The sequence below is a fragment of the Botrytis deweyae genome (assembly GCF_014898535.1).
Source record: "Botrytis deweyae strain B1 chromosome Unknown BDEW_017, whole genome shotgun sequence".
Classification (NCBI taxonomy): Eukaryota; Fungi; Ascomycota; class Leotiomycetes; order Helotiales; family Sclerotiniaceae; genus Botrytis; species Botrytis deweyae.
The window spans coordinates 603,409-616,623 of NW_024066224.1; the positions used below are offsets into that span (position 1 = coordinate 603,409).

Genomic DNA, 13,215 nt, shown 5'->3' on the forward strand with positions numbered 1-13,215 from the left:
GATTGATAAGGAATGGAGCCCAAGGAAAAGTCGAAGACGGACGAAGATGAGTTGTAGAAACATTGAATAAACTTTGGAGGATAGGGAGGATCACACCGGTGAAGAAAGAGAAGGCTATGGAAATAAAAGATGATGTGCTTGCGATGAGCGAGTACTCGAGGATGGGGCAGTATCAGAGGTCAACGGTCTATTTTGTGAAGACGAAACGAGCTGCGATTTTGAGGACTGTTGAGACTCTATGCAAGGAAACAGAACAGAAGGAGGTGAATGTGAGGAGTTCCAAATATCTGGACAGTATAAACACCCCTAGTGAAGGACAAGAAGAAAGTTTCAGGGAGGAAAGTATGAAAGATAAAGTGAAGTGATTGATATAATAGATTGATGACAAACGGTTCATAATGCATTTGAATACAAGGGCATTAATTTGGGGGATCAAATACATAGAAAGAACAAGCTTGGGGATACTTTGTTAGATGTGATACTCTTCTCATACTCCACGTCCCAGCCGAAAATTCTCTTGACTTCTACAAGTCCCACCAAACTCCATAACTGACGATACCAAACCCTTTTTTCACTCACCGATCCATATTGCAACCTTCTCAAATCTTCTTGCTTCTCTTCTTTCCTCCAGCTACCTTTTCTGCCCCAGAAGTCTCAACATCACCACTACTCTCCTTCAATAATGCTGCCCATTTGTCATCCATACTTAGATCTGCTTGGCCTTCTTGCTCAACCTTTTTCTCATCCTTAACCACTCTCTTTTGATCGACAGCTCCAATCACTGAGATATTACTCGCCAACATCTCCTGGAATGGTTGTACAATAAAATGACCTTTCACATCAAACCATTCTCTAAAAGGTTTTCTCAAGGTTCTCTCTTCCTTTGGTTGTCCGGATCTGCCTTTGGCCGCTTCATATATCTTGAATGTTAAGTTATAAATTGGTTGATGTTTTTTAGTCTGAGTAGAGATTTCGATGATGCTTTTCTTGTCTGGAGATGTGCCGATATATATAATTCCTTTCTCGACATAGAATAACCAGAAGGTAAGGAAGGTGTTGAGGATAAAGTAGATTCCAACCGCAATTGCTGTATAGGACTTTGTAGGCTCAAAACCATAGGTGTAGTCCCAGTAGAAACAGGCACCGCAGACTAAGACAGATGTATAACCAATTGCCAGACGAGCATCAGAGAGAGTATGCGACTGGGTGAATTTGAGGGAGTTTAGGTAGGTGGGGAGAGCATCGTCGGAGGTGTTTTTGAGATCTAGAATTGATTGTCAGTATTGTAATATTAGATCACTTTTTGCAAATAGATGTATATACTGACCAGGGAGAGAATGTACAGATACCCTTTCTGAAGCCATGGTTGATTTTTGTTCTTTTTCAGAATTATGTAGAGGGGAAAGCTGTTGTCGCAATGTACACAAAGAGACCGTGTCTTGATGAAGCTCTACTCGCAAGGGTCCGAGGTTAGCGTGAAAGCCACATTTGATGTCAGATTCAACCACAGATCTAGGTAGAATTCAACTCGCGACAACCCCTCATACATAATCTTCTCCAACAAAATAGATTAGGAAGATATTGCAAAGATGGCACAGGTTCCTGTGCAGACGATCCATAGGGATCCCCAGTTATTGTGAGCAAATCGCCATTTTCCATGTTGGATTGAGCTGACAAACATGTAGCTACTGGATCTTGATACCTATTACTATTGTTATGGTATGTAATTCTTACTCTTCTGATATTCGATCTGCCATCATAACTCATCATTCAGATTCTGACTGGTATCCTTCGTCACTATGCTACCGTTCTTATGGCCACTACTCCCAAAAAACAAGAACTTCCAGCTATTCGCGAACAACGATCCTTACTTCGAGGTATCAACCTTCGTAATAACGCTCATGTTCTTACTCCTGCCTCTTTCCAACCACGCAGAGATTATATCGTACAAGCCTTCGAGGAAGGAAAGTTCTTGAAGGAGCCAGAGAAGAAGGGACAAGCAGCTCCAAATCCAATGACCGATCCAGCCGCTATGGAGGGAATGATGGGCATGATGAAGGGAAATATGTCTATGATGATCCCACAGACTTTGATTATGGGATGGATTAATGCATTTTTCAGTGGATTTGTTATTAGTGAGTTGCTTGCTGGAGGTATCAGGCGGCTAGATGTACTAATATGAGACGTATAGTCAAATTGCCATTCCCATTGACGATTAAGTTCAAGAGTATGTTGCAAGCTGGTGTAGCTACCAGAGATATGGATCCACAATGGATGTCTTCCATTTCGTGGTATGTTCTTTGTATCTTTGGATTACAATCTGTATTCAACTATCTATTGGGCAGCGATAATGGTATGTTGATCCTCTCTGAGTGTGATGATAAGAGGCAATACTAAGTAAAAATAGCTGCAAGTCAAATGGCCCAACAAATGGGTCAAATGGGCCCAGGAGCAGGTGCACAAATGTTCGGACCAGGTGTAGACCCCGACAAGCAATTCCAAGGCGAGGCTGAGAATTTATCTGTCTTGGCTCACAAGAGTACATTAGAGGGCGTAGAACAGAGATTATTGGAAAGTGTGAGAGTATAAATCAAACAGTTGGCCTAGAGTATCTGATTAGCAGAAGTACTTCCTGTTGAAGTCAACGGTCCTTGATCGTACACAAAACATGCAAGAGATACCCTACAACTCGAGTCAAGACATGCACTCCTTCTGGGGACAGGAGGTATGAAAAGGGGCGCGAGTTAATCCTCTCATGCTACTTCATGTCACTGATAAGTGGTTAATTATATAAATCTATCTTCAACATCCACAGTTTTGTCAATGCGTCCCCCTACTTGAGAAATAGATGGTAGGTTTCTGTTATTTTCTAAAGGTGTGTATACAAGGTCACATGAGTGATCCAGACGTTCCTTCCATTTTCGACTTCACTTTTCACTCTCAATTCAGAAGTCACGCTAGATCATTACCTACACTTTTGACCGTGGAAGGTTTTCGTATTTAATTCTCATCTCTTCCATTCTCTATCCATCATCTATTATTCTATCTCCATTATTACTTGTCCATTATCGTCCAATCTACAAATCTCATCTCTCGAATATTTACATGGTATTTTATCATTTAAATCATGTATCGTTCTGCTTCGTTGGATCTTCCCGATGATAAAATGGATATGCCTCCACCAAGTAGAACTGGAAGCAGGTCTGCAAGCAGAAATACCACGTCGCCAGTTCTTAAGCTGTCTCGTCCTGCTGGAAACGGCTCAAGTTCGCCAAACACATCCACAGTCAGCATTGGTGTTTTCATTCGAGGATTTGAAGCTGACATTAAGGTTTCTAGTTGACTCCAACTCGTAACTATTCGATATTTGGTGATGTTGAGAAGGTTCCCAAACCCGCAGATTCCATAGTAAGTATTAAGTTTTTTATCCAGTGACTTCAAAGCTGACATTGAGCTTTCAGACTGTCAGTACCAAACCTGTTGAACCAACTGAGGCCATTGAGAATGGTTCTATTGCCAAGAGAAAAATCAGCGGAGTCGATATGCGCCCTTACAAAAAGACACGTTTGATTGAGTGAGCTTTCTCAAATCATAATTCATAACTTGTTATACATACTAACTTCCGACTACAGATCATTTTCCGAAACTGTGAAGTTGATTGTTGGACTTGCCCCCCTTTCCAAGACGTTTATTGTCCACAAGGATATGCTCTGTGCTGCAAGTCCCGTTTTTGAGGCTGGCTTCAAACCTGAGTGGCAAAAGGGAGGAGATGCCACCATGGAGCTACCTGAAGACGACCCAATATATTTTGCGCCATTGGTCTATTGGATTTACAACAATGAAATTGTCTATCCGCATAATAATACGGGAACACCAATGAGAGGGCTTGCTGGTGTCTACCATTTGGCCGAAAAATACCAAATGCCACGACTCCAGAATGATCTCATTGATTCTTTGGTTTACGAAACTGTCACCAACGACCGTCTTTTATTACCATGCGATATAACTTCGATTTTTGACAACTCCCCAGCAGCATCGAAGCTTCGTCTTTTTGTCGTCAACTGTAGTCTTAAGAACTGGGCTGTTTTTAAGCACTTGGTCTCAGAACCAAAAGACTACTGCGCGGACTTTCTCTTCGAAATATTCAAAGCTTTCGCAATGAATCCGGAGGTAGGTGTGAAATACACCTTCTTAGATTCCGAGAATCAGTATTGTGAACTGTATCACATCCACGAAGCCGAAGAGCAAGGAAAGTGCAAAACTCTCAAGCTCCCCGAACACGTAGCGTCGGATTAAATTCATTGAAATGCGTGGACAATTGCTTGGGATTCTTAAAACATATATCTCGCCAAATTAGCTATCCTCACCAGCACTACAATTCTTTGATTTTCTACGCGGCCATGAACCCATAATCTTTGCATTTTCAGCATAATTTCCTCCCTCAATGCATCAATGAAGATGTGATGATTCATCGCCAGACTTTATCTCTAGTTAAAATGCCCGACGAGTATCGTCGGATGTTCTATAATCAAAACCTAACAATTTAATGGCCTCATAGCTTCTTAACGCTCCCATGTCAAAAGTCTTTTGAATCTAACAATAAAATGTTCTTTTAGACTTTAGAGTGTCTACAATGATCCAACTCAAGTGGCTACCAAAAGGCCCTCCCGATTTGTGTTTCCGTGCGAGCTTTTTCTCCAGATCGCGAGGTAAATTGAGCATCATATTCACGGTATGGGATCGTCTCATCGAGCACACTTTCACTCTACCTTCACTCTACCATTGTATGTACTCAGGCGTACAACTTCAAGTATCTCTATAGACTTACTATGGTATTTGTAAGATATCATCTTGATTCTCAAAGAATAGTTTGTGTGAGCTTGTCATCCTGTTTGGCTAGGGCGTTGTTTCCTATTCTCGGTAATGGTATGTTTTCCTGTTCCTCTGTTTCCCCCCTGAGATTGTTACTTGCTTTTATTATGTGTAGTGTACTTGAGTAATGGTGCAGGTAGGCACTATGTGATGAAGCACTCTGATTTAGAAGATGCGGATTGGATTAGCAATGGGGACTGCCTGGGAGTCTTGAAAGTGTTGAAGAAAAGTATCACACGCTTAAAGAAAGGTATACGAGTAAGACGGTTTTGGAAGATGGGAGGTTCTGCCGTAGTTCCTGTTAAGATCACAAGTCGATGACGAATGGGAAGTATGAATTGAAGGCTACCGATAGCACCTGCAACGTCTGAAATCGGTATTGATAGGCTCAGAGAGATATACACAATGAAAGCAGTAGTTTGGTGGAAGTTACAATGCTTAGCTTTTATGTAATCTGACATTTAATACTTGAGCACAACCAACCACTCTTCGCGGAAGACCCTTTTCCATGCCTAAACTCCAAACACCTGATATCTTGATATTACTGCACAGAGTGGCAATGAATCATGCCTTCTTTGACCTTTTCACAGGCTCGTCATCACTAACAATATCCTCATCATCATCCCCACCCTCATCATCATCAGCTACATCTCTGCTTCTCTTCAATCCCTTCATCTTTCTGGTTTGCAACTCCTTCAAGTCTTGTTTACCAAGATGTATTCTACCCATCTTGTCACCAACAATATCCGTGGTGATATTCTTCTTTGGTCTCTCTGCACTTCCTCTTGCTCTTCTCATTGCCTCCTTCATTATGCTCTCATCGGCTTCCTTGACTCTGCCAACTCTGAAATCCATTCTTGGTCCCATCTCCTCAACCTCAACTCTTGGTAACTTGTGACCACTCTTCTTGGTCCTTATTAAGTATACTCTGAGATGAATCTTTGGTTTCTCTTCCTCTCCGTCTACGCTATCCCTGGCCGAGATGGAAACGATGTATTGAAGACCCTCCACATCCACCTTGTCTGCTGGCTCTCCCTTAAAGAAGTCGAGGAACATCGATTTCGCAAGTGTATATTCGTCGGAAACGGGGCTCTCGAATGGAGTACCCGAGAACAAAATCATAGGCTTTAATCCGACGGCGCATTTCTTGTTCTTGAATTGACTCAAAGTCCTGAACGAATCCGCATCAAGATTCAGCTCTAACAAATCCAAAACCTTATAATCGAACATTCTACAGAAAGTAATAGAATGTGGGCGTTTCTTAGATGAGGAACCGAAAACTAAGAGGGAAGCATCGTTCTTCTCGGAGAAAAATTCAAGGGAAGAAGGATCGTCGAATGGATGAATACTATTCTTCTTGGTGAATTTCTTTGCGAGAGGTAAATGAAGGGTGTGAAGATCCGTGAGGCAGTCTTGAGTAGGTTGAGAACATGTTGTATAACGGAGAAAGAGAGCGGTTTTTGGGTTCTCGACTGGCTTGGGTGCTTTTTTGGTGAGAGCGCGCTTGCTGCGAGCATTACGGGGTTTGCTAGTAGAATTTGTTAACATAAAAAGTTCAATTGGATTTGAAAGGAGAATTAAAAGTACTTACATTTGACGTAACATGATGAATTGATATTATGTGGTATTATGTGATTGTTCGAAGGGAATGAAGATATTAACAAATGCCTTCTTTACTTCTTCTCCAAGCTCGAACTTTTTTTTTGCGATCCGATAATAGATAAAGCACTAGCGCCGAAATTATTACATGAGGCATCAATGTCTGAATGCCTGAATGCCTGAATCTCACATGTTAATATTTCCACCCTGCGGACCTGAGCGGACGCTAAATGAATCCCGGTAAACTATGGATGAAAGTCTGTGGGGTAGCGAATGGATATCCGAATTCATGTTCATCCCCATAAACATGCCGAGCTTCATTCCTGAGTTTACTTTTTGCTTCATTGACTTTATTTCTTTGACAATACGTCTGCGATTTGAATACTGGATTGAATAGATACATATGAAGATACAGAGATAATATCTATTGCTTCTTTCTTTATTCTCTTCAAGGAAATTGCTGGAATTGGAGAATTAAGTTACCGAGGTTCGTTTTTGTGCCGGTAAGATGGAGGGAAGAATTGCTGTCATAAAGGTAATTATCCACCGTTCTCATAATAACTTTTGCAATATACTAATGCGATAATATAGACAGCACTTGAGAGCTTCATTCTCGATCCCAAAAATGCCGAATTTCTCGCTATTCTTAAAGCTGCTCGCAGCGGCGCTGTCTACGGTGCCAAAGTCAGATTTCCCCATGCATTGGTGTAGGTCCCCCCTTTTTGGTTCGCCTTTACCGATTCTTAGGCGCATAACTGACTGAATCCATATTCTAGTATGATGTTCCTATTCAGATCTGGTACTGTCCGTGAAAAGATAGGGCTGATACTCCGCGCAACGCGAACACATGCGCAAAATCTCGCGAAATATGCTACGATATATAAGACTACGATGTTAGCACTCAAATACTCAGGGGGCAATAAGGGGAAGGAGGGAAACTGGGATACATTCTTAGCAGGACTATTAGGTGGGTATGTGGTATTTGGAAGGAGGTCAAAGAAAGGGCATGTTAGCAGTGTTAGCAAACAGATTGTGATATTCGGTATGCTTCTCCTTTCCAATCGGGTCTCCAATAATCTACGTTCAAAAGATATGCTAATGTTTCGGCGCATACAGTATTCGCACGAGTATGTTTGTCATTAGCACAATTAGCTGTTCTACCTTCAGCGGGAATCATCCGAAATAAAGAGCTTGCAGATCGCATATCGAACGACGCATGGCCAGTATTTGCAGCACTGAGTTGGGGAAGTGTTATGTGGTTGTTCAGATGGTACCCAGAGACGGTGCAGAGTGGGTTAAGGAGTAGTATGGATTATATTTATGTGCAGAGCGATACTTGGGATAGTTTGAGGAACTTCATCATACATAATAAATAAAGGATTTCGGGAATGATTGGGCATGTGTCTACAAACGATGAATATACCGTTTAGTATGAAGGTCGAGGATGTCTAGGGAAGCGTATAAGATAATGGTATGGGAGCAAGCGAGCAGGTCATAGATTGGAGATTGTATGTTTGCATATTATACCATTATTAGTATTCATGGGACAAATACCTGGTGTAGAATTAGATTATCTCTTGGGTCATGGTCCTAATTTATTATATTAATCATATGTTTGATGTTTTGTTTTAGCTTTACAACATCGAGTTGGGGATTACGAGTAGATTCAGCTCAAATATACCTTCAGCTTACTTTGATTCTTTCCGTTCCTCAAAGTAATTTATAATATTTCAGCCAATATCTCAAATGATCTTGACTTTCCAAAAATAGCATCTGTTGTAAAGAAGGTAAATAATTCATTGATTGCTTTACCGGATCATCAGAACTCAACATACTAGAACGTGTTCTTTGTTTCGCTCTCCGGGGAAATCGTCCTTTGTAACCAAAATATAATCGCAGTTTGAATTCTATGGGAATTCAACATATCGTGAAACTCAAGAGGCTTTTACATAACATATTAAGGAAGATCTTGGTAATCTTTGTGGAATTGGCACGATTACGAAGTACATGGATGATCTTGGGTGTGTACCCGATAAGTGTCGGACTCCACGTATTGGGGAAGCTGAACACTAATAAGCCAGCCATCAACATATTGACAAAGGCGATTTCTAGAACCCTTCCTAATACTGTCCTCAATAGATAAATTTTACAATTCAGTCTTCTTTCTCTCTTTCAACTATTGGCCACTCTAGATCTTTCAAGATTGTTCAAAAGCAATGTGCATCTCGAATTGATACAATTTTATATATGGTATTGGCGTAGCTCTGGACTCCAAGACCCACTGAAACTCTCGTACCCTCAGATATGGCTGGGCACCCTGAAGAAAACGCAAAGCTCCTGTCAACAGAGCAGGAGTCTGTCTCCCGTAATTCATCTGATTCTATCGCCTCGACTGCTTCGACTACGAGTTTGGTCTTCGATCGAATCGGCGAACGTGTTGCTGCGAATGGGTCTGAAAAACCGACGATGGTGACACCCAAATTCCCTCCTCGAGGAGAGATGGCGTATGCGGATGATGAACATACGCAAATACATTTAGATGAGGAAGAGGAGAAGGATTATGATATGGAGGATGGCGCATTTCTTACAAATGGATCAACGAACAAGTCAGTCGACAAGAAATTGAGAAGATTGATATGGATTATCGGGGGAGTGTTCATTGGAGCCTGGGTGCTGGCATTGTTTATATTTTTGGGGAAACAGGCATACAAACATTCATCGGAAAGTCCTCACGATCCACAGGCGACCTCCTCGAGGGGAAGCGGGAAGAAGGTTACAATGGATCAGGTTATGGGCGGTCAATGGAGAGCGACTAAACACAGTATAAGTTGGATTGAAGGAGCCAACGGGGAGGATGGATTGCTACTCGAACAAGGTTCCGTCGGAAAGGATTATTTGATTGTGGAAGATGTCAGAACGCAAAGCCCTTCAGCTGTAGGGACTCTAGACACGATGACTTTGATGAAGAATGGATATTTCGAAGTTGCGGGGAGAAGCTTGACACCAAGCAAAGTATACCCTAGCAAGGATTTGAAGAAAGTTTTGGTCGCGACAGATGTTCAATCAAACTGGAGGCATTCCTTTTATGCGAAATATTGGATCTTCGATGTCGAATCTCAAACTGCGGAACCATTAGATCCTGTAGATTTAGATGGCCGAGTTCAATTGGCCAGCTGGAGTCCACAGAGTGATGCCATCGTTTTCACTCGAGATAACAATATGTACCTTCGAAAACTAGCTTCACCAACTGTTGTACAAATAACCGTGGATGGTGGTCCAGAATTCTTCTATGGTGTACCTGATTGGGTCTATGAAGAAGAGGTTTTTGCTGGAGCCAGTGCAACATGGTGGGACGACAGTGGCAATTATATTGCATTCCTTCGTACAAATGAATCCGAGGTACCCGAATACCCAGTTCAATACTTTGTTTCAAGACCTAGTGGGAAAGATCCTTTACCAGGAGAAGAAAATTATCCCGAAGTCAGAGAAATCAAATACCCCAAAGCCGGTGCTCCAAATCCTACTGTCGATCTTTTGTTTTATGATATTTCCAAGGCAGAAGTCTTCGAGGTCAAGATTGCCGGAGGCTTTGAGCCAAAGGACCTTTTGATTACAGAGGTAGTTTGGGCTGGATCGACAGGTAAGGCTTTGATCCGCGAGACGAACAGAGAAAGTGACATCTTGCGAGTTGTTCTCGTTGATGTTGTGGCTCGAGAGGGAAAGACTGTACGATTCACAGACATTGCAAAACTCGATGGTGGATGGTTTGAAGTCTCTGAAGACACTCGCTATATTCCTGCAGATCCTGCAAACGGTCGTCCTCACGATGGATATATTGATACTATCATTCACGAGAACTATGATCATTTGGGATACTTCACACCAATGGATAATCCTGAACCTATACTTCTTACATCTGGAGATTGGGAAGTGGTAAAAGCGCCTTCTGCCGTTGATCTCAAGAACAATCTTGTCTATTTCGTTTCTACTAAAGAGTCACCGATTACAAGACAATTATATAGCGTGAAACTAGATGGTACGGATATGAAAGCTATCACCGATACTTCGACGGAAGGTTATTATGGTGCTTCATTTTCTAAGGGTGCTGGATACGTTCTCCTTAATTACAATGGCCCAAATATTCCATGGCAGAAAGTTATCAGCACTCCCAGCAACAATAACCAATACACACATGTCATTGAGGAGAACAAACAACTAGCTGATATGGCAAAGAAACACGAATTGCCTATTCTGATCTACCAGACTGTTACCATTGATGGATTTGAATTGCAAGTCGTCGAACGTCGACCACCACACTTCAACCCAAAGAAGAAGTATCCAGTATTATTTTATCTTTACGGTGGTCCCGGATCTCAAACTGTTAGCAAGAGTTTTGGTGTTGATTTCGAATCCTACATCGCCTCAAACCTCGGATACATTGTCGTAACTGTCGATGGTCGTGGAACTGGATTCATTGGGCGAAAAGCCCGAACCATTATTCGTGGCAATATTGGTCACTATGAAGCACGCGATCAAATTGAAACTGCCAAAATCTGGGCTAGCAAAAAGTACGTCGACGAATCGAGAATGGCTATTTGGGGTTGGTCATATGGTGGTTTCATGACATTAAAGACCTTGGAAGAAGATGCTGGAGAAACATTTTCTTATGGTATGGCAGTTGCGCCCGTCACCGATTGGAGATTTTACGATTCTATCTATACGGAGCGATATATGCACACACCACAACATAACCCTAGCGGATATGATAATACCAGCATTAGCGATGTAAAGTCACTCGCTAAGAATGTTCGATTCTTGATTATGCATGGTGTCGCAGATGATAATGTTCATATGCAAAACACACTCACTTTGTTGGACAAACTCGACCTTGCTGGTGTGGAAAACTACGACGTACATGTTTTCCCAGACAGCGATCATTCTATCTATTTCCATAACGCGAACAGAATTGTTTATGATAGTAAGTAATTCCTATTACGATTGATTTATTCAAATGCTAACCACTCCACTCGCAGAACTTAATAACTGGCTTATCAATGCATTTAATGGAGAATGGTTACGTACTGCAAACGCTGTACCTTTAGAAATTGACGCAGCAAAAGTTTGAGATAACAAGTAAACGAGGAAGTGAATAATGAGATGAGAGTATCATAGGAGCACGGCGTTCACAGCGGATAGGAACACCTTTGAACATACGATAGATATGATATTATAGTTTCATTGGTGTTAAATTACTTTTTCATGAGAAATATTACATCTTTATCTCTAGGGCCCGAGCCTCTAATCTATTTATTCTTGGTGTTTTGTATATTGTGATGATGGGAAATTGCAATGACAAAGATGAGAGACAAAGAAAAAAAGAAAAAAAGGAATAACGGTATTTTCTTTGTTATAGAAATGTTACAATGCATTACTCCAGGTCAAGGGCCCCTACCTTTTCTCGATTTGATTTAACAATACTGCAAGAAAACCTATAAACGCTTGATTGAAAGGGGATAATGATAGTGAGAACCAGCTCACTAGAGATACATACCGCCCACACGTCGTCAATCAAACATCAAACCGCAATGAACCAAACGATGGAAGACTCGGAAGCAATCTCAAGCTACGCTTGGGTCGTACGCTCTTGAATTCTACATCATTGACATGTCGTGGCGGCCCATTGTTAGAGTGCGATCTTTGTTCGGGTTGGACATTGCGTTGTTGCAACTCACGCATTCGCTTGCTTTCGAGACTTTGACGTTTAAGTTCTTGATTTTCTGGAGTGCGTTGAGACATTCGGTCAACAGTCTCGTGTTGTTCGCGTGCTTGGACTCGCGGCTGGGTTGTGGAAACGCGAGGTGTCGGGATGGAAGTTCGTCGCATGTCGTAATGCGCGGGGAGTTGAGCGAAGGCTATGGGGCTGAATATCGCTGTCTGGATGAGAGATTCGGAACGGGTGGATGTGCCTGATGAAGGGGTGGATTCTGTATCTTGGGGTTCGATGGAAGATGACCTCTGTGGTGGGATCTGGAGTCTGAGTGCTGGAGATACGATGGAAGATTCCTCTTGAGCTTGACTTCTTTGATTGGTTTCGCCTGGGACCAAACGACTAAGTGTTCCCGACGGTGTAGACTCTGTTTGAAGTGATGCAGTTCGTGGTGCTGGTGCAACACCAAGTCGTCTATTCCTAGGGTTGTTGTTCCATGATAGTGGAGGTGAAGTAAACTTTGATCTCTCTGGCCGTGATCTCTCAAGTCGTTGATTCACAGGTGAAGGTCTCTGCTTGATTCCAGCCATCAAACACAACGGGAATCCATTGCGTTGACTTGGCAAATCTTGTCGATTCTTGACTTCTACACTGTGGCTTTGTGTGACGTGTTCGAAAAAGAGTTCGTCATCTTGAGCGCGAGTTAAAGTTTCGGAGTTCCAATTTGGAAGGATCCCGGGAATGGGCTCCTGTGGTGCTGTAGGATGCCATTCGGGAATTTTCAAACACATATCTTCGAGGATGTCTCGAGTGAGGGCCCTGGTGGGATTTACTGGCTTGTTGCGATTGTTGCATCGAATGCAAGGATTCATGGCAGTGATTTTGGTTGTACTGGGGGTGTGGGATGCGTCAGATCGGTCGGCGCACTTCTCGACTCGAGATGGAGCCGCAACCTTGGAGCAGGTTGGGCAAAAGGTGAGGGTTAGGGTGCACATGTTGAATTGATACTGGAAGAAGTTCGCTTTAAGGAGGAATGA

The 13,215-nt window shown here is 42.3% G+C and overlaps 7 protein-coding genes across 7 annotated transcripts; 4 read left to right on the forward strand and 3 right to left on the reverse strand.

The window, feature by feature from the left end:
- Nucleotides 1-599: 599 nt before the first annotated feature.
- Nucleotides 600-1,364, reverse strand: EAE98_007412 (uncharacterized protein; the record flags this gene model as incomplete). Its single annotated transcript, XM_038955035.1, has 2 exons — nt 600-1,264; nt 1,328-1,364. The coding sequence occupies 2 exons, from the start codon at nt 1,362-1,364 to the stop codon at nt 600-602; spliced, it is 702 nt and encodes a 233-aa protein (XP_038808685.1).
- Nucleotides 1,365-1,589: 225 nt separating this feature from the next.
- EAE98_007413 (uncharacterized protein) lies at nt 1,590-2,589 on the forward strand (the record flags this gene model as incomplete). Its single annotated transcript, XM_038955036.1, has 5 exons — nt 1,590-1,636; nt 1,686-1,719; nt 1,775-2,135; nt 2,192-2,353; nt 2,408-2,589. 5 exons carry the CDS (start codon nt 1,590-1,592, stop codon nt 2,587-2,589), a joined length of 786 nt encoding a protein of 261 aa, XP_038808686.1.
- A 538-nt stretch (nt 2,590-3,127) lies between these two features.
- On the forward strand, nt 3,128-4,296 carry EAE98_007414 (uncharacterized protein; the record flags this gene model as incomplete). Its single annotated transcript, XM_038955037.1, has 4 exons — nt 3,128-3,286; nt 3,340-3,408; nt 3,462-3,574; nt 3,633-4,296. 4 exons carry the CDS (start codon nt 3,128-3,130, stop codon nt 4,294-4,296), a joined length of 1,005 nt encoding a protein of 334 aa, XP_038808687.1.
- A 1,140-nt stretch (nt 4,297-5,436) lies between these two features.
- On the reverse strand, nt 5,437-6,477 carry EAE98_007415 (uncharacterized protein; the record flags this gene model as incomplete). The annotated part of the gene is made up of 2 exons (XM_038955038.1): nt 5,437-6,400; nt 6,464-6,477. The coding sequence occupies 2 exons, from the start codon at nt 6,475-6,477 to the stop codon at nt 5,437-5,439; spliced, it is 978 nt and encodes a 325-aa protein (XP_038808688.1).
- A 502-nt stretch (nt 6,478-6,979) lies between these two features.
- On the forward strand, nt 6,980-7,847 carry EAE98_007416 (uncharacterized protein; the record flags this gene model as incomplete). Its single annotated transcript, XM_038955039.1, has 4 exons — nt 6,980-7,006; nt 7,063-7,178; nt 7,248-7,513; nt 7,588-7,847. 4 exons carry the CDS (start codon nt 6,980-6,982, stop codon nt 7,845-7,847), a joined length of 669 nt encoding a protein of 222 aa, XP_038808689.1.
- A 928-nt stretch (nt 7,848-8,775) lies between these two features.
- On the forward strand, nt 8,776-11,596 carry EAE98_007417 (uncharacterized protein; the record flags this gene model as incomplete). The annotated part of the gene is made up of 2 exons (XM_038955040.1): nt 8,776-11,449; nt 11,505-11,596. The coding sequence occupies 2 exons, from the start codon at nt 8,776-8,778 to the stop codon at nt 11,594-11,596; spliced, it is 2,766 nt and encodes a 921-aa protein (XP_038808690.1).
- A 443-nt stretch (nt 11,597-12,039) lies between these two features.
- EAE98_007418 (uncharacterized protein) lies at nt 12,040-13,173 on the reverse strand (the record flags this gene model as incomplete). Its single annotated transcript, XM_038955041.1, has 1 exon — nt 12,040-13,173. One exon carries the CDS (start codon nt 13,171-13,173, stop codon nt 12,040-12,042), a length of 1,134 nt encoding a protein of 377 aa, XP_038808691.1.
- Between the last annotated feature and the right edge of the window lie 42 nt (nt 13,174-13,215).